The sequence below is a fragment of the Manacus candei genome, unplaced genomic scaffold (assembly GCF_025592945.1).
Source record: "Manacus candei isolate 608988 ecotype Guabito, Panama unplaced genomic scaffold, ASM2559294v1 h1tg000017l, whole genome shotgun sequence".
Lineage (NCBI taxonomy): Eukaryota > Metazoa > Chordata > Aves > Passeriformes > Pipridae > Manacus > Manacus candei.
The window spans coordinates 32,554,044-32,579,028 of record NW_026138065.1 but is presented as its reverse complement, the minus strand read 5'-3'; the positions used below and the strand labels follow the sequence as shown (position 1 = coordinate 32,579,028).

At 42.3% G+C, this 24,985-nt stretch overlaps 2 protein-coding genes across 11 annotated transcripts in view; one reads left to right on the top strand and one right to left on the bottom strand.

Annotated features, from left to right (window-relative positions):
* The window catches only part of WDPCP (WD repeat containing planar cell polarity effector), a 148,244-nt gene extending 144,732 nt beyond the window's left edge, over positions 1 to 3,512 (bottom strand). For 9 of the 10 annotated variants that reach the window (XR_007903967.1, XR_007903968.1, XM_051783646.1 and 6 more), the window contains exons 1-2: positions 3,398 to 3,512; positions 1,117 to 1,197 (exon numbers count right to left, since the gene is read on the bottom strand). The gene's annotated coding sequence lies outside the window, so the exon portion shown is untranslated. Of the gene's footprint in view, positions 1 to 1,116; positions 1,307 to 3,397 lie in introns of those variants that run through there. The other variant, XM_051783641.1, reaches the window with a different exon arrangement.
* A 486-nt stretch (positions 3,513 to 3,998) lies between these two features.
* On the top strand, positions 3,999 to 14,998 carry MDH1 (malate dehydrogenase 1). Its single transcript, XM_051783651.1, is given in 10 exon segments — positions 3,999 to 4,253; positions 4,255 to 4,323; positions 9,044 to 9,142; positions 9,415 to 9,511; positions 10,462 to 10,637; positions 11,864 to 11,986; positions 12,103 to 12,279; positions 13,578 to 13,691; positions 13,909 to 13,998; positions 14,373 to 14,998. Coding segments are annotated over 10 exon segments (1,311 nt in total). The 5' UTR covers positions 3,999 to 4,013; the 3' UTR covers positions 14,499 to 14,998.
* Positions 14,999 to 24,985: the final 9,987 nt, after the last annotated feature.

Here is a 24,985-nt window from a genome sequence, read left to right as displayed (position 1 = left end):
CCAAACCTCTGGTCAGTGATGGAGCCCTGAACACCTGAGCTGCACTCCAGGAACCACAGACCACCCGCCTCAGATCTGAGGAGGCACAGACGGCAAAGGAGGCCTGTCAAACCTACAAATAGCTGTTTGTACTACTTAGAAAAAAAAAGAAATAAAAAAGCACCTTCTGTTGACAATTTTTATTAAGATTTGACTCATGAATAGTTCATAAAGATTACTAATACATGTTCACAGAATCGCAGATTATGTGAGTTGGAAGGGACCATATTACAAGCAAGCTATACATCATTTGTGTCTCTTTATAGGCACATGAGTACAGAATGTGTTATTGCATCCTATCCACCTCTCAAAAACACACTAAAGGTTGTATAAATCAATTAATGATTAATTACTCACCTTTGATTAAAAAACCAATTAAACTGTTAACACGTAAAAAATAAGCCACAGGATAAAATCAAATCAGACCCATAGAAGCCAAAATTTATCCTTTAGAAAGTTTTCTGAACCACAGCGAGAATAAAATCAGGATTATAAGCAGAATTTATAGATACATCAGTTTCCTCATAACATTTAATGTCCATGCAGTATCATGTGACTGAAGTTCAGAAACAAACAGTGAAAAATAACGTTTTGAACATTAGCACCAGGAATAAAAAATAAAATAAATCCTGTGATGGTTTTCTAAACTACAACTTTAATTCTTCTTGCTTATATCTACATCTTTATCTTTTATAAACTCCATGATAGATTTCTCGCATACTTTACAAAACAGCTTTTGATCCTCTTAATTCTATTTCAGTACTTTTTTTGCAATGCTTTTATTTCTGAAAAATCTCTTATTATTATTTCCTTGGACAATAATCCAGAATAGGCTTCCAAAACTGTTTTTATTCTAGTATTTCTAGGATTGAACCCAGCCATTATATAGTTAATTTTTCTTACAGAGTCTTAAACATTCTGAATGTTAATCATATCACACAGACTTAGCTACAGGAGACACAATTTGGTAATAACAATTGCAAGTAAATGCATAAGATAAAAGAAAAACTGTGTCATACATAGAGAGGATAAAAAGAAAACTTCAAAAATTACTGAAAATTAAGCATAAAAACTTACCTAAAATATTCATCAGTTTCTATAGATGGCAGTGAAGTAAAAGAAAATCCCATCCAAAATACAGCTAAAGAACCCAGCCAGCTGTTAACAGAGAATAATTAATTTTAATATATATATAAAAAAATTAAGAGATAATTCTGGTAACTACCCTTCAAAACCACTAGTTGCCTTGAAAAATAATACTTGATCCCCAGAAAACTGAGATTAAAACATCTTAATACTTCAGTGTGTTGATTAATTACCGATTTCCACGTATTTCAATATCTTTTGACTGCAAAAATTTTAAAATGTATTTGAAGAATCAGCCAAGAGCCCAATTCACATGTATACTAAATTTCCATTATTTCATTTGCACATAATGTTTTCATTTATGCAGTTTTTTGGATTAAAGTGCTACACAAGAGACTCATACTAATAAAACATGGGGAAGCATTAAAGAATATTAAAAAAATTACACTTAAATTTTGCTTGGAAAACATTAGAGTTTAACAAGTAGAAACAAAATGTAAGCCATTTAAGAAGGAAATGTTAGAATTATTAAGTTTTGTTGAGTTTAAAAAATACACCACATTCGCAAAACACTAAATTTTACAATATCTTTAGTTAAATCAGCATAGATGACAATTCAGCCTCTCTTGGACTAATTATACTGGAAACAGATTGAAAATAAAGTGACAAACAAAAGCATTTACAAATGGCTTTCCATCACATTCATAACAAATCACTTTCAACAAAACATAACAACAAGATTTGTTGTCATCTCCAGCAGCAAATAGTTCCAGGAGCACAAGCTTAGGCAAAAAAAGGACCAAGAATGAAAAGGAAGTCTTACCTACAGAAAGTTTGAAAGTTTCAAGTTAAGCTCTTATCTGAAACCCACTAAATCAATACAATCTGCTATGCTGACACAGACAAATCAGTTTACAGCATGCTAACAGTGATTTACCTGAAAATTGATAAGGAATCAATTCAAACTGAACTAATTATGTTTGGTGGAAATTACCTTATGTGGGCCCACGTCAGGCTTTGTGTACATTTAAATCTTAAATAGTGTTAATTAAGTCCATACAATGTCCTGGTGCAGAAGAGCTTACAGTCACCAGGGTAAAGCACCTCAGGACACTCTGGAAAACTCTGACTGTAAAACAAGCTCCCTCCTACTTACCAAGCTTCTCTACACTTCACAGCAAGCCAGACTTCAGCTTTGCTTGCAGCTATTTGGCTTTTAAATTCATCCCCAGAAGGGAACTTGGGTACAATCTTCATTCATATTAAAAATGTACAGTTATTAACTGACATAAATCAGTACAGGTTGACATTTAAAATAAACTAAGCATGACTGTACCTTTCCCACTCTGACTGCACAGTTTTCTGTACTGCAGGAGCTGTCAGGGGTTCAGCTAAAGACTTGTTCAAGACACAGGACGTTCTGAATTGAGGCACGAGCACAACTCACTAAGAGGAGAACATTTTGCACGACAAGCATAAATATTTAGGTTTTACACCCACTGCCCTAAAGGAGTGACTTCTTATTTCTGTCACAGACCGAAGAAGAAATTGCATAAGCGTATAGGCTGTTTAGACTGTTTTAAAAAAATAATACTATCTACTCTAAGGATTAGAGAGAGATTTAAAACTAATCCTGCAGAAATATATTGGCACAAGTGAGACTTCACTAAACATTTCACTGAATTACAGATTTTTTGCAATAAGGAATCCTGTCAAGATCCGAGGGAAAAGAAAAATCAACTGTGTCACCCAAGACCCTCTTTTATAGCATAACCAGTACAGTTTATGAAGCTGTATTTTCCTGATGTATTTACACCAGTATCAGCCTCACTTTTAAGCCAGACCAAAAGGAATTGACTTCACCCAATAGTCCAAAACACAAGCAGACGACAAACTTTATTTTTGTACAAGAGGTCCCTAGTTCTAGCAGCGGGATAGCACAGGTAAGCTCTCAGCTTTCCCTAAAAATAATAAAGGGTTAAACACAAGCCGAGGGGGTTTCGTGAAGTGTGAAACGCAGCTCTGCACCATCTCCCGCAGGGCCGAAGGGAATGTGAGGGAGGAGGCGAGGGAAGACACCCGGAGTCACAGGACAAAGGGCTGCAGCTGCAGGGACGCGCTGGTAACTCCCCAGAGCAGGCCGGGCAGGAGAGAGCGGCGCGGGCAACGCGAGGGGCCCGTGAGGGGACCGCTCCGCCCGCTCTCACCGGGGCTCCCGGGGACGCCCTCCCCCCCGGGAAAGGGCAGGGTCAGGCCGCGCACTCGCACCCACCGAGCGCTCCGAGGAGCCGGGCCGGGGCGCGGGGGGCGCGGGAGCAGCACCGCCAGTGCCGGAGCCTGTCCCGGTTCCCCGTCCCGCCCTCCCGCCTGTTTCCCACAGCAACAGCGGCACGCCGCGCCCTGCGCATGCGCCGCCAGCTCTTTCGCAATGTAGCGCGCATGCGTAGCCCGGGGCGCCCGCGCTGGCGCAGCCCCCGCCCCTCCGCTTCTCACGCGCCGCTCTGCCCTTCAATGAATGGGGTGACGCGAGGGGCGGCAACCGCCAATGGAGCGCGGGGGCGCGGCGCCCTGGCCCCCGGGCACGCCGGGAGTTGTAGTTCCTTCAGAGAGCGAAGCAGTGCATGTCGGCGGTAGCCTCGACTACAGCCCCCAGGCGGCCGCGCGCGGGCGGCGCGCCCCTCCCCCCTCCGCGGCTCCTGGGCGCAGCGCCGCCGCGGCCGCAGTCGTGTCGCAGAGGTGACCCCGAGCAGCCGTTTCAGCCGCTCCCGCCGCTCCCGCCAACATGGTCGGTACCGCGCACCGGGCCCGCTGCGCCGGCGCCCGCACCGCGCCCTCCGCGTCCCTCCGGGGCGGATCGGGGGGATCCGGCGGGCGGAGGTGGCCGCGAAATGGCGTCGCGCTGCTCGCGGGGTGTGGGGGATAGGGGTGACCTGGAGGTGGCTGGTGGTGGCGGCACCCGGAGGAGCCGGGCCTGGCGGCGGCCCCAGAGCTCACCGCAACCCCCGCGGAGGCCGCGCAGGGGTGACCTTCCAGCGGGAGACGTGGGGTCGGTGCCGGCCTGGCGGCGTCTGTGCCAGCGCGGCGTGAGGGGGAGGGCGGGATGTGGGAGCGGAGCGAACCCCCCCCCGCCCTCGGTGGTGCCTCCCGACGGGGGATGGCACCGTTGGGCCCCGCGGGTGGCGACGTTGTCTCCGAGAGGTCGGGAAAGCCTTCGCCTTAGTCCGCGAGAGCTTAACGGGTTTGGAGCGGTTCTGTGTTAGCTCAAGGGGAAGCGCTTGTGAAATGTCTTTATTGTTTAATCTCTGCGTGCTGTCAGAAATCCTGCTGTTTGTGCAGATTGTCAATAGTTCTGCCCTGAGGTTATTACAGGGTACTGCAGCGCTTTGCTTTTCTGCAGCATATATACTTACATGTATGCACACACAAACCTGCACAGAGACCTTCCTTTCCTTTGTTACCCTGAAAACGTCTCCAGGTTTTTCTAGACTCTATACCCTGTTATTCAAACCTGTACTTTTAATGTTTTGCTGTAGAAAGGATGCTTGCATGCTCTGGGACGTGGCTTATTTCAGCTATACCCTAAAAAATACCAAAGTCTGTAAACTTCTCTGCTCTTTCTGTTTAAAATGTGGATTCAGAGGAGTGACACAAGATAACAGGTTTTAGTTTGTACCTGAGCTTTCAGATCATTGCCTGACATGAATGTACCAATCTCACAGAGAACTGCTGGTTGTAATCTACTTTGGTGTCCAGACTTTTCAGAATGTCACTGGTTTTATCTTGCCTTTGCTGTTCTAGTTGTGCATGTGGTGGTGGGCAGAGGCTTTAAACTCCAGAAATAAAATTATCTGTCTATTGATGCAACCACCGTTAGATAAATGAAGTGAAAAAAAGTCTTTCAGGGCACCTGTGTCAAGGTCACTTCTTAAGGAAAGAACGCCTTTGGAATTCGGTCTCTGAACGACTGTGCTGGTGGCTCTCCTCAAGTGCAGAGCTGACACTTTCTACTCTGTTTCCAAACATGTTTCTTGTCACCGTATCTCTGCTTTAAAGAAGGGAGAGCAAAGGGAAAGTTTCTTAGGCAGACTCTAGACTCTTGAGGAGATAAAGTTTATCTTGGTGCTTAAATCACCTTCGTGAAGCAAGGTGGGATAGGTTAGTTGGCTTTACTGTTCAGGAAAAAAGTTAAGTTGATGATAAGTTTATCGGCAGTAATGTGTATGGAGGTCTTTCATTTGTAATTTGCAATGGAAAGTAGACAGGGTGTTCTTGCCACAGCATTTGATAGATTGTGAGTTATCTTTAACTCACCTTTGTAACCTCCTGAATCAGTTTTGCGGTGTAGTGCTATTTGCCTGTATAGCACTAATATTTTAGGTCTGCTGTTGTCACCTGTAAATCACAGACATAACTGAGGCACTGAGTTCTTCAGCCAAAGTGTTGTGGGGAGGGCAATAAGCCCACAACTGCCTCGTTTGGTATTGGAAGCTTCGCTTTCATCTGTCATAGTTGAGGAAGGGGAGAAATCCTACATGGTTGCTGAACTAGACAAAGAAGGGTACCCAACAATGTTCAGTTGTTGGGGGTTTTTTCCTCATCCTTTTTATCACTACCGGTGCTACTCTTTTAGTTTCCTAAAGCTATTTAACTGTACATCGGCTGAATGCGGAGTGGGGAAGGCTTTGAAACAAAATAGTTCAGTTAGTTGTTGCTTAATTTGTCCTCTAGTTCTATACCTGAGGGTGAGTAAAGGTCACCCCTGTAGCTACCACATGAAAGTAGTCTTGCAGGAGCCAAGTCACGAGTTGAAGGGCCTGGACATGAATGTTTGGAACCTACAACTTCCACTGGGGAGCTACTCATTTCTCTAAATATCCAACCTCCAAAAGTAGCCTCTGATGCTCAATAAGACCAATTTTGATATGTGATGTAAGTTTTTTCTTTCTTTGGTGAGAGTTATCCACATTTTGTAAGAAACACAGCATTTTTGGCTTGTTAATCTAGCTTCTGGATTTGAGACAGCATGGAAGTTTCTTTGATACTAATTGCTCACAATTAGTGCAGGAGTAAAGGAGCCTGGGGAATGTATTGAATCCAGTGGACTGAAGGCTGGGAGAGAAAAAGCAAGTAGGCAGCACTCTTCACTTTATTTTAGCTTGTGTTTCTTCTGTCTCCAGCCTCACATTGGGGGGGAGAACAGGAAGGATGGTTGTAAGCAAACATAATTATGGTGAGAAGGTGGAGCTGAGTCATGACCAAAGTGGTTTTGTTGGGATTTTTTTTCCAAAAAAAGGCTAAATGCTAAGTTTGTCTCAGTAAAAGTATAATAAATAATTCTATCTCTTACCTTTTTTATTTTCTACTCCTTCCTTCTCCTGTTGTTATGCTAAATACTCACCGTAATATTAGTGGATAGATTGACATTTTTTATGTTTAAATCAAATTAGCATATAAAGTGCATATAGTGGAAAAAAATTCTCATTTTATTAACTAGTATAGTTAGCTACCATAAAAGAGTATTCACTGTCACCTTAATATAAATAAAATGTAGGATCTCCTTAGAAACATGCTGTAAACTTGGCTTTAAAATTTGATACACATCTTAATCCATGCTGTCCATCATCATTCAGATGTTATGGTACATTTCCTTACTCAGGAATACAATACCATGCTGGTTTTGAGATTTAAACCAGCAAGAATTGTTTGTCCACCCTCCTTCCCCCTCTGTGTGGAGTTTCCATGAGGGATGAGGCTCATAATAGGACAGATTCAAAAGAAAACAATGCAGTTCAATGCTGTGTAGCTGCTAATCTTGTAACCAGATATTTAAAGAATCGTTCCCATAATGAAGGCAGAATCAGGCCAGGTCTAATTCTGCAAGTTCAGGAGTTTAATGTCATCACTTACACTCTCATTTTATCTGGTATGTGGGAAGATGGGGTAGGTGGCCTCATTTTTGTAATAATTTAAGGATAGCTTGATGCAACTGTGCTTGGCTGGTCACTTCTGCAGAGAGGATACACTCAAAGCCCAAAATGGTTTTCCTATAAATATCAATGACAGGAACATTGGTTGGGAAGGATCTCTAGAGGTCACACGGTCCTCCCTCTTTCACTGCAAGTCTGGAAGTTGTCCAGTCCAGCCTGACAGCAAGGCTGTTGTCACTGATAAATCATATCATATGTGTGTTTTGATCTGAGTCTTGAAAACCACCAAGGGAGGAGATTGTACAGACTCTCTGGGTACCCTTTTGTAGCCAGTGCACCCTGTTCTGCCGTCTGCCACTAGGAGAGGTGTTGGGAAGCGTTATTTTTGTAACACTCTGTGAAGGTGTGGTAGGCTGCTGTTACATCACCCCCCATCCTCTGCCTTTCCAGGCTACGTCCAGCACCCTCAGCCTCACTTTACAGGACATGAACTCAGGGTGCCAAGACTGGACTCAGTATTCCAGCTGCAATATCACCAGCACTGAGTGGAATGTCTTTGTCTGCAAGCTGCGCTTCTCGTAATGTAGCCCAGGATGCAATTAAATCACTTCTTTCACGTTCAGTTGTGCCTGGTGTTTTGTCTGTATCTCAAATGGTCACCTTTTAATTATTTGACAAAGTGGGTTTGACACTCCAGCTGCCCGGTCAGAGTCTGCTTGTTCCTGTCCGGGCACAATCTGTCCCAGCCCTATTGCCTCTAGAGAAACAGGGAATGTTATGAAGGTCCTTTAGCATGTGTTCCATTTTCAGAGGATCATAGAATGTTGCATTTGAAGGGACTTTTCAAGGTCATCTGGTCCATACCCCCCCCTTACAATGAGCAGCAACATCTTCAACTAGACCAGATTGCTCAAAGCTCCAATTTGACCTTGACTGTTTCCAGTGATGGGGCATCTACAACCTCTCTGAGCAATCTGTACCAGTGTTCCCCCAGCCCTATTGGAAAATATATTTTCTTATCTAAATCTACCCTCTTTTAATTTAAAACTGTTGTTCCTTGTCACTTCATAACAGGCCCTACTAAAAAGTTTGTTGTAGTCTTTCTTAAGGTCCCCTTTCAGTATTGAGAAGCTACAACAAGGCCTTCCTGGAACCTTATCTTCTCCAGGATGAACAACCCAAACTCTCTCAGCCTTCAGTTTTCAATATTGAAAAACCTCTGGATTTCCCCAGATCTTAGTTCTGCTTAACAAAATGGGATGTTTACTATAAAGCATGCATTTTTTTCCCCTTTATTTGCAATATAGCAACATGTTGGCAGTCTTCTCCCAGTCTTGTGGAGTTTAGGGTCAGTTTGACAATAAACAGCTGTATTATGAATTATAGCGTCTGGATTTGTCCATAATGTACCTTTTGTCTGGTAGATTTCTTAAATTACTGCCAAACAGTTTAGTGGGGCACTAGTTTTAAGTCCACTAGATTCTTTGGTCTCTGGCATTCAGTAAGTCTTTGATTGCAAATAAACATTCAAAATGCTTAATGGAAACAGCCCTCAAAATGGAGAAGAATGTGAAAACCAGTGAAGTGTCACAGCTTGTGAAACTGTAGGAAATTTCAAGTATGAATGGCTAATCTAATGAGTGGGTGTTTGTTGTATTGTCCTATGTTGAAAAGACAATGTTGTTAAGGGGAATACAGAGTTTTTCAAATACATTGTTATTCCTGGCATTTTGGAAGTTATTCCAGGAGTGATTCTTCAGGATGCTTTTGCCAGTGTGGTCTGTTTCTGTAAAAGCAAGTAGAGAAATTGCTGGTGGTTCTGGTAGAACAGAAGTATGATCCAAGGAGTTGGGGCTGATCTGCATTTAGGCACACATTAGCATCTAGGTTAAATAATCCATGATATTGCTGTGGTAACTGTTAATTTTTAACACTCAGGTGGTGTGACCTGCACTGTGTAGCAGTGGATAAAGACTCTAATTTTCTTACAGGGTGAACCTGTCAGAGTCCTGGTGACTGGAGCTGCTGGGCAGATTGCTTACTCCCTGCTCTACAGCATTGCCAAGGGAGATGTCTTTGGCAAAGACCAGGTAACTCTCACACTGAATTGTCACAACTGCAGTCCCTGGGACTGGTTTTCTTGTAGACACTCACTGATTTACCAATGTGCAAGTAATTTCTTCTTTAAGTGAGGAAAACTGGTGTCCTGCTCTGTTACACAAGCTTTCAGTTGTTGGTTGTGCTGAAGTTGTTTGTTTTCTCTAAATGGGTTTTAAATCTTGCAGGAGATAGCAGTTTCTGGCAGAGTACAAGACAAAATTCATTATGCCCAACTTGCACTAAACTTTTTCTTTCTTTACAGCCTCTTATTCTTGTGCTGCTGGACATCACTCCTATGATGACTGTACTGGAAGGTGTGGTGATGGAGCTGCAGGACTGTGCTCTGCCACTGCTCAGAGGTGTCCAAAAGAATTTTTTCTTATACCTACAATAGGCTGTAAAAGAGCTGCTGCATTTATGAGTTCCTGTAGCTGGCAGGACGTTAAACAGAAGAAAATATTTTATGATCCTTGGTTTTATATTTTTTGGAAGATAAATTAACTTAGGCTGTAAGCTAGCAAGAATGACATCAAATGAGTTTTGTGAAAAGAACTGACAACACAGATATGTGGGTTTTGGTTTATATCAGCAAATCCTGGGGTTTCAGCCTGGACAGCAAATTGTCAGATACTTGTGCATATGTGCATTGTGTTCTAGCCCAGTGGTGAAATAACAGTCTTTAGATATTTCTTTGCTAAATAAGAAAACTACACCATAATTTTAGACTTCAGAAATATCTTCTGTATAAGGACATGAAATAAAAAATGACCCATTAAGTCATGTAAACAAGTTCTGGTACTTTAAACAAGCAGAAGAAAGGGAGTGAGTAGGTGTTACAGTATTAGAATACTTGAAAAAACCCCATGTAGCTACCAGCTCTTGTATAATTCAGACCTTCGGTTTGAATTGTAACCTAACCCAATTCAGAATCTTTGTTTGGGATTGTTAAAGAGGAAGGAAAATTTCACTTGTGTTGATATTTGCCATTGAAACTTTTTTGTAAAAGTAAAGAATAGCATATGTACTAATATGTATATATTTAAATAGAGACACACGAAACTTATATTTTTACATAGATTTCTCCCATGTTTTCCACTTTAGATAAAAATTTGTACATATAAATCATTTACTGGCAAGTACTTAATCTGTGGAGTTAGGGCCAAATGACTATACTTGTGTTTTTGGAAGGGGAAGGTGGTGATATTGTCAGATTAGATTATATACTCTTTATGAACAAAAGAATATTCTGTTAACACTGTGCCATGAGTATTTATCTTACTGATTTTTTTCCCCTCTTTCCTTTTTTTAGAGGTCATTCCAACAGACAAGGAGGAAGTTGCATTCAAAGACCTTGACATAGCGATTCTGGTTGGCTCCATGCCAAGGAGAGAGGGCATGGAAAGGAAGGATTTACTCAAAGCAAATGTGAAAATTTTCAAGTCTCAGGGTGCAGCCTTGGACAAGTATGCCAAAAAGTCTGTCAAGGTGAATATAGAAACTGAATTTAAAACATTAACACGGTTATGTAGAGATCTAAATATATTGTAGAATGATATTGCGCAAGAAGGAGCCTGTTCAGTGCAGGCATTCCTTTCCTTAAGCCCTGGAAAATATACCACAGTCAAAACCAACCCCACAAAACCATATTAAAAAAAATGAGCAGTCTTTTGCTCGTTATCTCTCTCCTCTGGGAGAACTAAATCTTCTACATGCAGCTGCCTACTTCATATCCATCTGTGGCTTTAACAGAATGGCCCTTAACTTCAGTATCAATATGGAATTACAGTTGCACAAAAAATCGGCTTTATTTGGGTTGTTTGTGTCTTGTTCTTTGGAGCACTGGAAGATTTTAATTGTTCTCTCTCAGATTCCTTCAGCACAGTTAATGGGATCATGGGGCTGCTCTCCCACTGCTCTTAATCTCAAACCCAGACTCCAACTGTGCTTTGTAACTGACTTTTTAATGTCTGCTTCCTCTGCTGATGAACTTCCTACTGCTTCTAAAGACTTGTTTGCTTCTTTATCCAGTTGGAATAAAAACTATCAATATAACTATTATGGAGTAGTGGAAAATTTACTGAACTCACTTTCAAAAGGCGAGATACAAAGGGAGGTTTGCAGATCAGATTGTGTGATTGAGGGTATATGGAGCTTAACATTAGTCATTTGAGGCACAAATGAAGGATGAATAAAAATCAGTTTTCCATAGCTATAAATGGATCTAAGTTGAGGCAGTATTTTACTTCTAACTGCTTATGAACATTGAGATTAGTAACTGTTCTGGCTTTCTTAATTATAAAGCAATTATATAAAGCAGTGGCAGCCAAACTAAAGAGTATTTAAAAGGCGTTGGTGAAGTCACTGTGGACTGACTAGTGTGCATGTACCTTGCTTTTCCTGTGTCTGGTAGCATGAGATTTGAAGCCAGGTTGTGGATCAGTATATAGATCTCCCTGGAAATCTTGTTCTCTTTCACATTTGAATCTCAAGTTATAAAGAAAATACCTACCTAGAAAATATTTTTCTGTACAGTTATAGAAGACTGGGTGACTATGAACCACACACTTAGAAAACAGTCACATTGAAGACAACCAAGAGATTTAGAAAACTTCACTTCTTCGATAGCTTCTTTGAAGGCAAAGCAGTGTATTTCACTGGAGGGAGTTGTTTTGCAGAAATACCGACTTCATCTTCCCCTTTTTCATTTTCAGGTTGTGGTAGTTGGGAATCCAGCAAATACTAACTGCCTGATTGCATCAAAGTCAGCTCCATCTATACCAAAGGAAAACTTCAGCTGCTTAACTCGTTTGGATCACAACAGAGCCAAATCTCAGGTAAAAAGAGCCTATTCTGTTATCTCTGCTAAACACAAACAGAACAGTGCTTTCAAAGGAGCCTGTGAATTGAGAAACTGAAGTCAATGCACTGGAAATCTTTAATTTCCCATTAGATTGCTCTGAAACTTGGTGTGACTGCTAATGATGTGAAGAATGTCATCATCTGGGGCAACCACTCCTCCACTCAATATCCAGATGTCAACCATGCGAAGGTTAACGTGAAAGGAAAGGAAGTTGGAGTTTATGAAGCTATAAAAGATGACAGCTGGCTGAAGGGAGACTTTATCCTGGTAAGACAGGTGGTTTTTTTGGTGTTTGTTTTTTTTTTTAACGGTCCTAACCTTATCTGAAATTGTGATCTATGTACCTGAGTGACTTGGTGAAGCAGCTGTTCTATCTCACTAGTATAAGCCACCCTCACATAGCTTGTTGCTGTCAGTTGTTTGCCCTTGAAAAATTTAAGGCATGAAGGCCTATGTAAACCCTGCTAGAAAAATCCACTTGGAGTGCTGAAATGATTCAGTAAAAAGAGTTTTGATCATAACTCAGGTGAAACTTGTCTGACACAAGAAGCACCTTTGCCATTTCACTGTGGTGACTTTTGGGGCCAGTTTTGTAATAATGGCATTAATTGATTGAGAGCACAGGCTATCTATGAAGTCAGACAGGTTTACGAAAGCCCCAGGTGCCTGTGATTCTGAATAGCTGTGCTCTGCTTGGTGTTGCAATGTTACTGGCATCCGAACAGCCAGGTACTACACCTTAGCCAAGGAAGCTTTAGTTTAGGACAGGGGATGTTTTTTGTCATATGGCAGTGCTCTGTCCTGTTTTGGATGTAATATTTCAGTTCATGCTTGTTGCTGTGGAATAAATGATTGGCAACCAAAGTTCATGAGCCAGAGTGTAAGCAGAAAGCTGTCCTTGTCCTTGATTCAGCTATATCTTACATGTCCAAAACAGATTTGGCCTTCTAGGTGCATTGTAATGCTGGACTGTATTAGAATGCTTTACCTAAGATAAGGTAAGATTTCATAATTCTTGCTTTCTGGACTGGGGTGTGGTTGGCATAAAGCTGTACCAAAACTATAGTGAAGCCTATTCTGAGAACTCTAATTTCACAAACACAAAATTTCTAAATAAAGGGAGGTCTGTTCAACTATCTTTGGGAATTACATGAATTTTGTGCAGTAAATATTGTAGTATTGAGACCAGCAAATAGTTCACATTGGTATTCAGCAAAAAACCTTAATTGACAGTGTTGCTCTAGACATCTGTTACTGTTGACATGCACAAAGTCTCTTGGTGGGAAAAGCTTGAGACATCTGGTTGTTATGTGAGAAGCTGTAAAGCAAGTACTAAAGATTGAGCCAGCCTCTGAAATGTTCCATTATGTTCTTGTCTTGACAACACTCTTCTGGATTGTATGCCATGTATGCCATGTTTAATGATAGAACTGTATCTTGACTGATGAAATTAAATAATTATGTACAACGATCTTTCGTCATGGCATTTACTGACACCATTTGGACCAAGCCATGATTTTGCTGCTTTACGATTTAGGGTTTGGGGTTTTTTTTCTTAACTGCAGACTGTTCAGCAACGTGGAGCAGCAGTTATTAAGGCCAGGAAGCTGTCCAGTGCCATGTCAGCTGCCAAAGCTATCTGTGATCACGTGAGGGACATCTGGTTTGGTACTCCAGCGGTAAGATGTTGCTTTTGAGTAAGTGCATGTTTGCCTAATTTGCTTTGATTACATGCCAGCATCATTGACCTCCGTTGCGTATGTGTGTTCAGAGGAAAGAATCCATCTTCTTCTGGAGTAAAGGGTCTCGTAGGAGAATACAGGATGTTGAAAAATCAAAATTTTGCTTTCTTCTAGCAGTGAAAAATGCATTCATCTCTTACTTTTCTGGTTTCAGGGGGAATTTGTTTCGATGGGAGTCATTTCTGATGGCAATTCTTACGGTGTTCCTGAAGACTTGCTATATTCATTCCCTGTTGTGATCAAGGTAACTAGACTGTATTGAAATCCATGTATCTTCTGCAAGACGTAAAAACTGTCATGTGAGCTTGTTAATAGCAGTGATTTTTGTGTGGGACTGCAGTTACTGGGATGTGGGGGTTTTAGTCTTTCACAGAGAGGACTGTTCTTAGCCAAGTAATTTAACTTGGTTGCCAACTAAGTGCTGATTGATGAGTAGAATCTGACATGACTAGCTGGTGCTGGTTGCATTCTTTATCTGAAACAAAACTAATTGCTGCCTGATGTGTTTTTTAGGGCTGTAAACTTTGGTTCTTATGCTGCAAAGTGTCCTTCATGCAGACTGAATTGAAAGCTTGTTCTTACGTGGTGGGGGCTTTTTATTTTTTTGTTTTCAATCAGGACAAGGCCTGGAAGTTTGTTGAAGGTCTTCCCATTAATGATTTTTCTCGTGAGAAGATGGATCTTACTGCTAAGGAGTTAGCTGAAGAGAAGGAGACTGCTGTGGAATTCCTCTCCAGTGCATGACTAGGTCATGAGGAAATACAAAATCATTTAAGAGTGGAAGAATCTAAGAGTCGTCTTTAGGTCTGCTACCAAACACTATTACTGTATCCAAGTCAACTGTCTGTGGCCATTGTGCATTTTAAAGTTCATAAGCTTACTGGTACTGTTGTGCCTCTGGAGTTATTAGCAAAAATGTTATTAAAGAAGTAAAACTAGTTTGTTGACCAAACTTTTTGTCTTTTCAATACTAGTTGCTTTCTGTGTGTGGTACAGGATAATTGTTTGCCTCGGCCTTGGCTACTAACGCACAATCCGGTTAGAATTTGGCACTATTGGAACACGTCCTAGTCCATGATCACTTCAGCATCCTATGGCTCAACTGAAAATGAACTTAGAATGTAATTGCCCTTGAACCAGTAGTTCAGTGAGTCTGTCACTGGACAGTCTTCAAATATACACAGTTCACTCGGGTTATGCTTACAATGTTTGTCAATAGAAATATTAAAAGTTGCTTAATCACAGTAGTCTGTTGCACTTTATTTGCATGTTTTAGTTATGTAACTAACAGAGTTTGTTAGTAGAAGATAAAAAAAACCCTGAAAGCCTATTTTAAGAAACTGAGGGAAATGAGTTCTAAGAAGCTTTATTGATGACTAGCACCACCCTTTGTCCAAGTTGCTGACTGTCCTGTTCCAATAGAATTTTTCGCCTTGTACTAAAGTAAATCTTGGTCTGTCTTATCTGGTGTCATCTCATTTTTCTTTTTCAGTTTGTTGTCATTAAATAAGGATACAAAAAATAGAACTTTTCTGACCAAAAAAGCAAAGGTTAAACTGAATTATAAGCAAATTGAATGGTTTCTTTGAGGATTTAGCAACAAGAATATAGAATACATCAGCCATCATCAATAAGCTTATCTATAAAAATAAGTCTTCTTTCAGAACGTTACAGTACCTATTGAGTATAGTGACAGTGATGCAGCAAAGAATATACATAGAGTTGAAAGGGAAAACAAACATTTCAGATAATAGGAATGTGCTACAGCACAGGGCAACTGGGACAGGGCACAGTCAGTGAATGCCATGAATGTTTATGAAGCAGCTGTTGCAAGAATTTATGCATTATTGCAGTCTTAGGAATAGACAAGAAATACACACAATTGTATTTTTTCACTGTTATTCGTCTAAGCCCCCTAGAGTTTAACCATGGAGAAGTTATCAGAAGAAAATTTCATACATCTGTCTTTTCACAACAGTTTGGGCACTTCTGCAGGAATTAGGGAGGGAAGGAAAGCTGCCAATGTGATGACTGTCTTGTGGTGTTCCATGCAGTCAGTGAAATCTCATTTCAACATGAGCCCAGCGACCAAAGGAATTCATTACAGTAATTACCATGCTACAGCTTATTTTAAAATAATGTGTTTTACAGTGAATGTTACAGGAGATAGCTCCAGTGCACACTGTTACTTGGTGTGAAAAGACGAAGGAAAGGGAAGAGTGCACATCTGTGCCTGATAAACAAAATTAAGGGATGCTAAATCCCTTGCAGTGTGCTTTGTGCCATACCTACAGAAGCATCACAATGTAGGGAAGAAGCTTCAAAAAAGAAAATGTGGAAGATCTGGCTCTTCAGGGTTTTTGATGTCTGTTTTAAAGCTGCCTTCTGCAGGAGACAACTCACTTTGTGTAATGCTTATAACACATAGGGTATCAGAACAATTGCATAACTAACCTCAGTACTTGATAGACTGTCTCATGACATACCGAACTCCTCATGTTAACAGTTGAATTTACATTGGACTACTCATACTGAATCTTACACACCATTTCTCTTCCCTCCAGATTTCTGTGAAGCCATTCAACAGGAAATCTCTCATCTGCTCATTGACCGCGCACTTTACTATCCCACTACTTACAAACTCTCAAGCTACCACGTGGTGGCTATTCTTTCTATTCTTTGTATTCATGTTTCTGGACTGCTCTGTCCTCTGTTCTACTCTCTCCAGTTTTTTTATTTCTGGGAGATTTCCTCCTGCTGTGGTTAGTTATCTCTCACTGTGGCTCGGGTTACTTTGTGCAGTCTTTATCAAATCTGAGGGTAATCAGATACTGAAACAACCACAGAGGTTGTGGAAGCTTCAGCCTTGGCCCTACCCCTGCATTTAGCAGGAACTTGTACTGAACAGCTGCTGAACTCTGTGACTGAAAGCCACTGAATGTCTTCACACCAGCTATATCTTTTAAACAACTCTAAATGCACATGTGTTGAAAGTTGTTCTTCGCTTAGCAGCGAGGTATTTTCAGGACATGCAGGCTTTCTATGCAGGAAGGGATCTTACATCCACTCTTCACTTGCTGATTATCTCTCCAAGAGAACAAAAGTTAGGACTTCAAACAGCAGCTCCTGAGTGAGTGTGTACAAGTGTTCTTTGAGAAACAAATCCTGGGGGAAATTAGGACTTGAAGTGTCAGATGCACTCCTGGAAAGTTTCTGGATGGAGTAGCTGAGAACATTAGGGCTCCTGGCTGAGTCTGTGTGTCAGCAGAAAGGCTCCCAGGGAAGGCTGAAAGCTTCAGCGTGACTGGCATTCCTTGTCGTGGAGCGCCAAATCCATGGATCATAAATCCTCCCTTCGTGCTTGTGAAAGCTGTACAAGGCAGGCTGCTAAGCTGATCTCTTTGTGCTTTCTCGACAGCTTTCCATTGCCAGCAAGAATTCTTTTGAGAGGGAGAAGTAAAGCTTTTCCCCAAATGAATGAAAAACTGATTTCAAGTTTGTGTCACATCATCGTTCTTCTCCCACTACAGCTATTCCTGCTCTTTTTTTTGAAAACTCCAGATCCAAGGAATGAATCTAAATCAACATTACACCGATGCTCATCACAGAACTTTTTACCTGGGCATAGTTCTAAGGTGTCTTATCAAATCAATAGGTTTTGAATCTCACTTTGCATGAGGGAAGGCAGGAGAACTCTGTCAGGTAAGAGAGATGCAGATTTCAGAGCACTGGATTTACAAAACAGAGGAAAGGTGTCATGGATGAGTTCATTTGAATTACTTTCTTTTTTCTTTGTTTTTTTTCCCCCCGTTTCCTGTGGTTTGGGGACTTTTTTACATTTATAGACACATTTTGAATTCCAAATAGCAAATCCTAGAGGATAACTACAGCTCAGTGTAATGAAAGAGGAACTTACAGAAATAAAATTATTTGCAGCTTAAAGGGAAGATGTTTTATGTTCAAAGTTGGGTTTTTTTTAAAAAAACATTCCAACAGCTCTTTAAGTGGCAGCTTTGAATCGGAAAATGATAAATGCTATTGAATTAAAGCAGAGGCTGATCAGTCAGCTGCTTAAAATACTGTAACTGCAGGCAAATAGAAAAATTAACAGATAGAGATGCAGTCTTCAGCTTAGCCAGAAATAAGCCCATTGTTTTGGTTTTACAGAATCTTTAATAATTTATTACTAAAAATCTAATTATGCAGATACTTTCTTTTTTCAGGTCTGCTAACCACAGCTATCAATGCCAAGACCACCTAAAATCCTAAATAAATACTTAAATAAATAAATACAGATAAAAATAATTTTGCAGTGCAAGTTTTCTAGGAACCTCCAGATGGAGCTAGTAGAGAGGGAGTCACACTGGGAAGATTTTTTTTTCCCCTCCACCTGCAAGCCTGGAGAATTTAAATATTTGCTCAAGAGAAAGCAAACAAATCTTCCAAATCTGCAGTTACAAGGCTGGGGGCCCAGGAAACTCTTGGACAGGAGAGGGAAAGTGTTGGCCAAATACCCTCATCTCCAGCAGTGGGGACAACCTGCCTCCATCCAGCAGGGAAGATGTCCACATGAAAGGTGCCTTCTCCACGGCAAGGAGAATAACCTACAGACATGCTTGGCACCGCCCCTGCTGGTGACCCTCTCTTCCATTCCCAGGTAGGAACAGCGCAAAAATGAGTTGAAAGCCCTGGCTGGAGGATGCTATAAAGGGCATAGTCTGAGTTTCCTTGCAAGTGTTTTGGAGAAGACAGGATGCACCAGGGGACACTGGCGTGAGAGGCAAGCAGAGCAGGAAAGCTCAGCCACCTCTTCATTGACAGGCAAACCACAAAATAAGTAATCCTGACCCACTCGTTTCTCCTCTCCTAACTGGAGAAGCTAAATACAGGTGAGGAAGGCTGTGCTGCTTCTGTGGTCTTTTAAGACAAAAACATAAAGCCTAGCTCCTCGTTATAAAATACTATCACAAACGGTGTTTGGTAACTTCTCTTCAGTGTGGCCTGGTGGCAGTGCTGGTGTTGGTGTCTGCAGAGCAGAGCACAGGATAAACATCTACCTCTCCTGAGAACCAGGAGAGCCTCCACCAGAGCTCTGCCTTCCTGAGGGGAGACAGAGACAAGCCACATGGAGACCAGCCAGAGGCCACCTGTGGGTTTAGGGCCTGCTGATGTCACTGAATGGAAATACCTGGAATATGTGGGAGCCAGACAGAACTACAGCCGTTCCCATTTTTCTCTGCAAAGCCACAGGAGATGAGATTGGCTTTTCTTGGCAGGTGCCAGGTGTTTCATCTGCACATTCCACAAACACAGAAATAATTAATACAGGCTCCACGTATGCTATGCTCCTATCTAGCTGCTGCATCGCTGCGAAACTGGACGTGGGGTAAATTAAGTTTCTTGTTAATGCCCAGGCTGGTAACAATAAAATCTGAGGAACTGTTTGATCTCAGCTGCCACAAACCAAATCCCCATGGCCGGATCCCTGGCAGCATCTCCCCAGCGCCTGAGTCCCCTGCCCCCTGCAGGCCTGGACTGGTGATAATGGGACTCACCTGCACTGCCCGGCAGGAATGCACAGCAGCCAAGTACTGCTGGTTAAGGGCACCTGAAGGTCTGGGGGTTTTGAACTCAGTCACTTATAATTTCACTAAGTGCTAAAATAATAATCATTAGAAGAGTGGGTCTAGACTTTTCCCCTGCAGCTCCTATCTCCAAATTTGACTTTGTGTTTCTCCTCCCAGCTGTCACACTGGCAGTTAATATATTTTGCACAGATTGTGGTGTGATTAAGGGGTACTGTTTCCCCAAAGGCAGCCACCAGCACCCAAAACAAAGGTGCCACTTGAGCCACGAGGTGTCCCCACAGGGCAGCCTTGAAGAAGACTTGGAGGGAAGACACAGGAGAAGACACAACTCCGAAGTGCTGGGCATGAAGTTCTGACGCTTGATATTTTATTTTTCCCTTTTTTCTTTTTTTTTTTTTAAATGGTGAATGTCTACTTTTTGTCTTATGCTAGAAACAGTGATCCCCTTCCATCTGGGGAGAAAAACACTCAGTCTTTCCCAGTCTCCCTTGGATCTCTAACTGGAATAGGTGCAATGTAGGTGCACAGGAAAATAGAAGTTCCATTTTCTTTGTCTTTTCCTAGTCCTACTGCCCTGCTGTCTCAGCATGCCTGCCAGATAGAGGCAGAGAAGTGATCTAGAGAAATGATGCCTCTTGGCCAAACAGTAACTTCCCAAAAACTGATCATTTTGGTACAGAAAGTTTTCATCCTAGGTCCTGGTCTTTTGATCCAGAGAGCAAAATAACTAAATAACTTCTCATGGAGATGACAGCAAATGGATCTTGAGGGTATCAGTTCCTGCTGCTGTATAATTATTTCTACAAGGTAAGATTAGGAGAAATTTCCATTGTTCCCCAAAAAATGCAGAATTTGTGCCTTTTTCTGAGCAGCTCAAATTCTCTCAGACGAAGAGGACAGCAGAAGCAATAGCCCTTTGTGAAGCTCTGTCTTGGCAGACACAACCAAAAGCACCACCGTGATGTGAAACCAGCCTTTCCTTTCTTTTACTTTTCACCTGAGCACAGAAATTACACACTTCATTTTGGAGCACAGAGAAACCTTTGGTGATGGAAGAAAACCCCAGAGGTTTCATTGCTTTTTGGTGAGTGCAGGGAAGAAAAGATGTCTCGGAGTTTCTACATTTACACTTGACTATCAGGCCTCCCATCCTTACTGCTATTAGTTGAGTGAGGCTGCTATTCTAAAATATAACACAGGGTTTGTCTGACGGTGATGATCTTCAGCACTGGATGTTTTCCCTTCCAGACTAGACAAGTCAACAGAAGGAAAGTCTGTCAGACAGAAAAATATCTGCTGGAGGGTCTCTGCAAACCTACGAGCTGTCTGCACCAAGACAGGGTCAGAGTAACCTGTGCTGGAGGTCCATGGTCTTTCAACCTGGTCTTTGAACCCGGGTAATGATGTTGGTCACGGGATGAGCGGAGAGTGACCTCTTATCTTTGCTCTTGGCATGGAAATTGCTGACAGTGAATGTGGGGAGCTGGAGCAAGTTAACCGCTTTCCCATATCAGCTGAGGAGGTACCCCACAGATGAAGGGTTACTGCAGCTCCTCTTCCAAATCTCAGGCTATCTTGCTACAAGCTACCAATGACACTGCCAAAACTCAGGGAGCTGACACTCGTCCCTCTTAAAGCACCCAAGTGATAATGCTTCGTTGACACATTCATCAGCACAGATAATCCTGGAAAACTGCTTGAATCCTACAGGGGAAATAAGCTGTTAGAAATACTGCCTGCAAAGGTTGCCTTACTACGTATCTCCATCAAAAGTACCAGTCATAAAATCCTCAAGCACTTCCTGTCAGTGAGAGAAGGGCTGCCATGTTCCGGATTCTTACTGCAAACTCTTTATGTCATGATTCACCTGGTTCCTGGTATGTTCGCAAAGCAGGTGGTGAATTCCACATCTACCTAGGGCTAAAATGTCTCTTGGCAATGGAATTAACACCTTAGCAAATAATTTGTTTGCTGACTCACGTGGCTCCTACGTGGTGTTACTCTGCCTGGGATGTGGGAAGCGCTGCTGGGAGGCAGGAGGAAAAGGTCAGGGAAGTGAGTGCAAGAAGGCAAATCACTTAAATCCTTGGGCACACGACAAACAAAAGGACAGTAGAAAAAGTAATAAATGATTACGCAAAGTTTATCTTGGCTTTTTTTTTCCTCTCACTGGGAAAATAAAAACTGGGGTGTCATGGTATAAAGGGGCTCCTGGATATCTTTTTTTTAAGAAGGTTGGACTGAAAAATGTCAAGAAATGCCATTTGAGTGACCTCAAACTGAAAATCAAAGCCACAGAGATGCAACATGATCAAAGCTGCCTTGTGGTTTCCCAGCCACTTTTGCTATTGATTTTGACTGGGTTTGGTTATGGACTTTGATAAAAGCAGGCCAGACACAAAATCAATGCTGCTTTTCACCCTTATTTTTCAGTCCATTATATGCTATTGATAGCAACTGGTATTTTTCATCATGACAAATTTTTATGTTCCCCTGGTTAATTCACCAGCTTCATCTTAAGACACTTTTTGCCTGTCCAGTAGGTAACACTATACTGTCCAAACAACTTATCTGTAATGAGATCCCTCATTTTTGATCGTGGCATCCTTCCTTGTCTTTTTGTATCATGTGTCATCATCTTCCATTTACTCCAGATAAAAGGTTTGGGGTTTTTTTCCGTTTTAGAATGGGTTGAGAATAATCTCTTGTGCGTGCACTTATTAATTTCCTTGTTCTTCTCTAGCATGTTCTCTCTAGTATGTTTTTGACTCTAGCACAGGTTAACCTACTTTTTAAAAGCAAAGTGAGGGAAGCTAATCAGAAACATCAATTAACAGCATGGATTTCAAGAGATGGGAGAAAACAAGGAGATGAGTTAAAGAAATCAGTAACAGAAGCTCACAAAACCAGTGCCTGAACCCAAAGAGAGGGGACACAAAAGAAGAAACTGTTAGAAACACAACCTGACCAGAAAGGAGGATGAGGACATCACCTCAAAATAGGAGGAGCTGATTAAGTGGAAATAAGAGGAGTGGGAAGAGAGCCAGGCTGGTCTGAGGGATAATCACCAAAGCTACTGAATCTGGGAGAAGGGGAATATGTGCAGAAATAGAGAGAATTTAGAGCAATGGAGAAGGAAGGATGGATATATTATTATGGTAAGGAGAAAGCAGGTGAGATGGGACAGACAGTGCTGGTGGAAGGTAGAAGTAGGATGGACAGGAGGTCAGCACTTGGAGCATGTGGAGATAGTGGGTAGGTGATATATCCATTTTATGACCTGACCCACTGCTTGGGCAGGCATGAGATGGACGGCAGCACCGCCACACCCGGCACGTCTCTGAAGGACACTGGCAGGTCACCAAGCTCCAGCAGAGACCAGAAGGACACAGCTGTGGGAGCACGTGGTGGGGGAAGTGCCAGTGTTGCGCAGTGCCTCCGCTGTGTTTGCTTTGGTGTTGGCAAGGCAAACGAGGGTAACTGGGACAGGAGCAGAGTGCAGGTGGCAGCCAGCGTGGCTGGGGTGTGTCACTGGAGTCACAGCATGGGAGCAGAGGCAGGGGGAAAAGTGCTGCTCAGAAAACTCTGATTGACACTACCATGGAGAAGTCTGGGCCAAAGGCCAGCATTGGAGGTTGCAGGGAAGGAAGGCTGAGGAGAAAATCATGTGGATTAAAAAGCAAGACCAAGGCAGTGACAGCAGGAGAGCCTGTGCTTGGAAATGACCCTAGATACAGACAGGGCTTATGAAATTTCCCAAAATTCCGTGAAATGTTCCTCTCATCCCCACTGAGCCAAATCTTTTGGTTCAGCAAGGAGAACAAGGGGCCTGTAGGGGCCCTCTGTGCTCTTGCCCTTATCCCCACCCAACCCTTTCTGCAGGGGGTTCCTTCTCTGGACCTAGCAGGGATCCAGCACAGCTCAAGGTGAGAGTCTGGAGGGGCAGAGAACAGGCATTTCTTCCCTTTCTGGGCACAGTCTCGGCAGTCAGACAGCCGTACCTAATGGCCAGTTCCACCCAGGCGTGCAGCAGCGCTGGAGGCGAATGGACACCAGCTGGATCCTTCTCTGAGAAGTGAATGCATGGTGTGTCCTGCAGCAACCCCAGAGCTGTGCTTTGTTTGGAAATTCAGCCAAACTCCCACCTGCAGCAAAAAGACGAGGCAAGGGTCCTAGCTGGAGAAAAGGGGCATCCGTGCTGCTACCACATGATTTTCTACCCACGCTTTTGAACAGCTAAATAACATGGAGCAATCAGGACGTGCCTCACCTTTTCTCCTGACTCATATCCTGGTGTGCTACACTGGGTACACAAAAGCAAACGGTTGCGGTAGTTTTCAGGCCACCATCATTTAAACAGGTTCATCTGAGCCCATGAGCTGACCTGCCAGAAGACTGGGAAGGAGGCAGCTCCCAGGCCACCACAGTTCCCGAAAATGTGTGCTCATTATATCAAATGGAGGCTGCGCTTCGGTACTCAGACTTAAAGGCTTTTCTTCATTTATGCTGCTTTGACAGAATCAATATTATGAAGACGAATTGTTTCTCCAAACTACTGTTTCCCTTCCAGACTCCCCTGGTTGAACACATTTGTGTTAGCTTTTGTACACGAGCACAGGTTTTTCAGAGATTTATTACCTTTACATGAGAGGAGGGGGGAAAAGAAAATCATTAATCCACCACCAACCTCTACTTAGCTGTGCCATGGAAGATATGATGGGGCTGGGAGGCGAATTTGCACCGTCCTGCTCTGTCTGTGTTCTCTCAGTAACTATTTTAACATCCTCCCTATGGAGCTGTATAATCGCCACCACATTTGAGCTCTTGAAGCAGTCATCAATTTTCAACAGAGCAGAGGAATATGAAGAAGATGGTAAGATAAAAAGGCCTTAACTATGATTGCATCCAGTATCTAACACTCCTCCCTATTTATGTGTTTTTCTCCTCTGTTTTTTCTGATTTGATCCCAAATTTGCTTCATTTGAGAAGTGATTGTTTCACAGGCGAGCCAAGATTTTATTTGCTGTACATAAAACCAGACGTGATGCTTCAATGAAGCACACTGTAAGAGTAAGAGAAATCACACCAGCTGGGGAAAAAGGAATAGTTTGGGTCTCTCTCCCTGGAGAGTTTCATTCAAAGACATGTAACAACTTTTCTCAAGCAGTTGTAGAGCAAGAACTGTAATTAAAAAAGCCCATACGAATCAATCTCAAAAAATTAAATCAGATCTGGAAGGGTGGATCAGATGTTGTTATTACGTAGCTATTCACCTACCCAAAATGGGAGTAGGGCATCAACTCAGCTGAAAGCTTTATTCACAATCAGTACTGTGCATAATAACTGAGCTCCCATGTTGTTCAACTTACCATAACCACCACATTCCTGGAAGAAAGAGATTACATTGGATCTAGAACAAAGTGAATGCGCTGCAATAAATGTTAATATTTAATCATGTGAAGTTTGCCAGCCCTCTGGCACATGCAATACAGGCCGGAGACAGGGATCAAGGCCTCTGGTCACAGTGTACACACACTGCCCCCTTGGCACCAAGAACGAAACCTTAAATGTCTCAAAGTCCCTTTGATAAGAGAAACTCAGTCACCTTAGGAGCTGTTATCCTCAGAAAAAGCAGTAATAAAA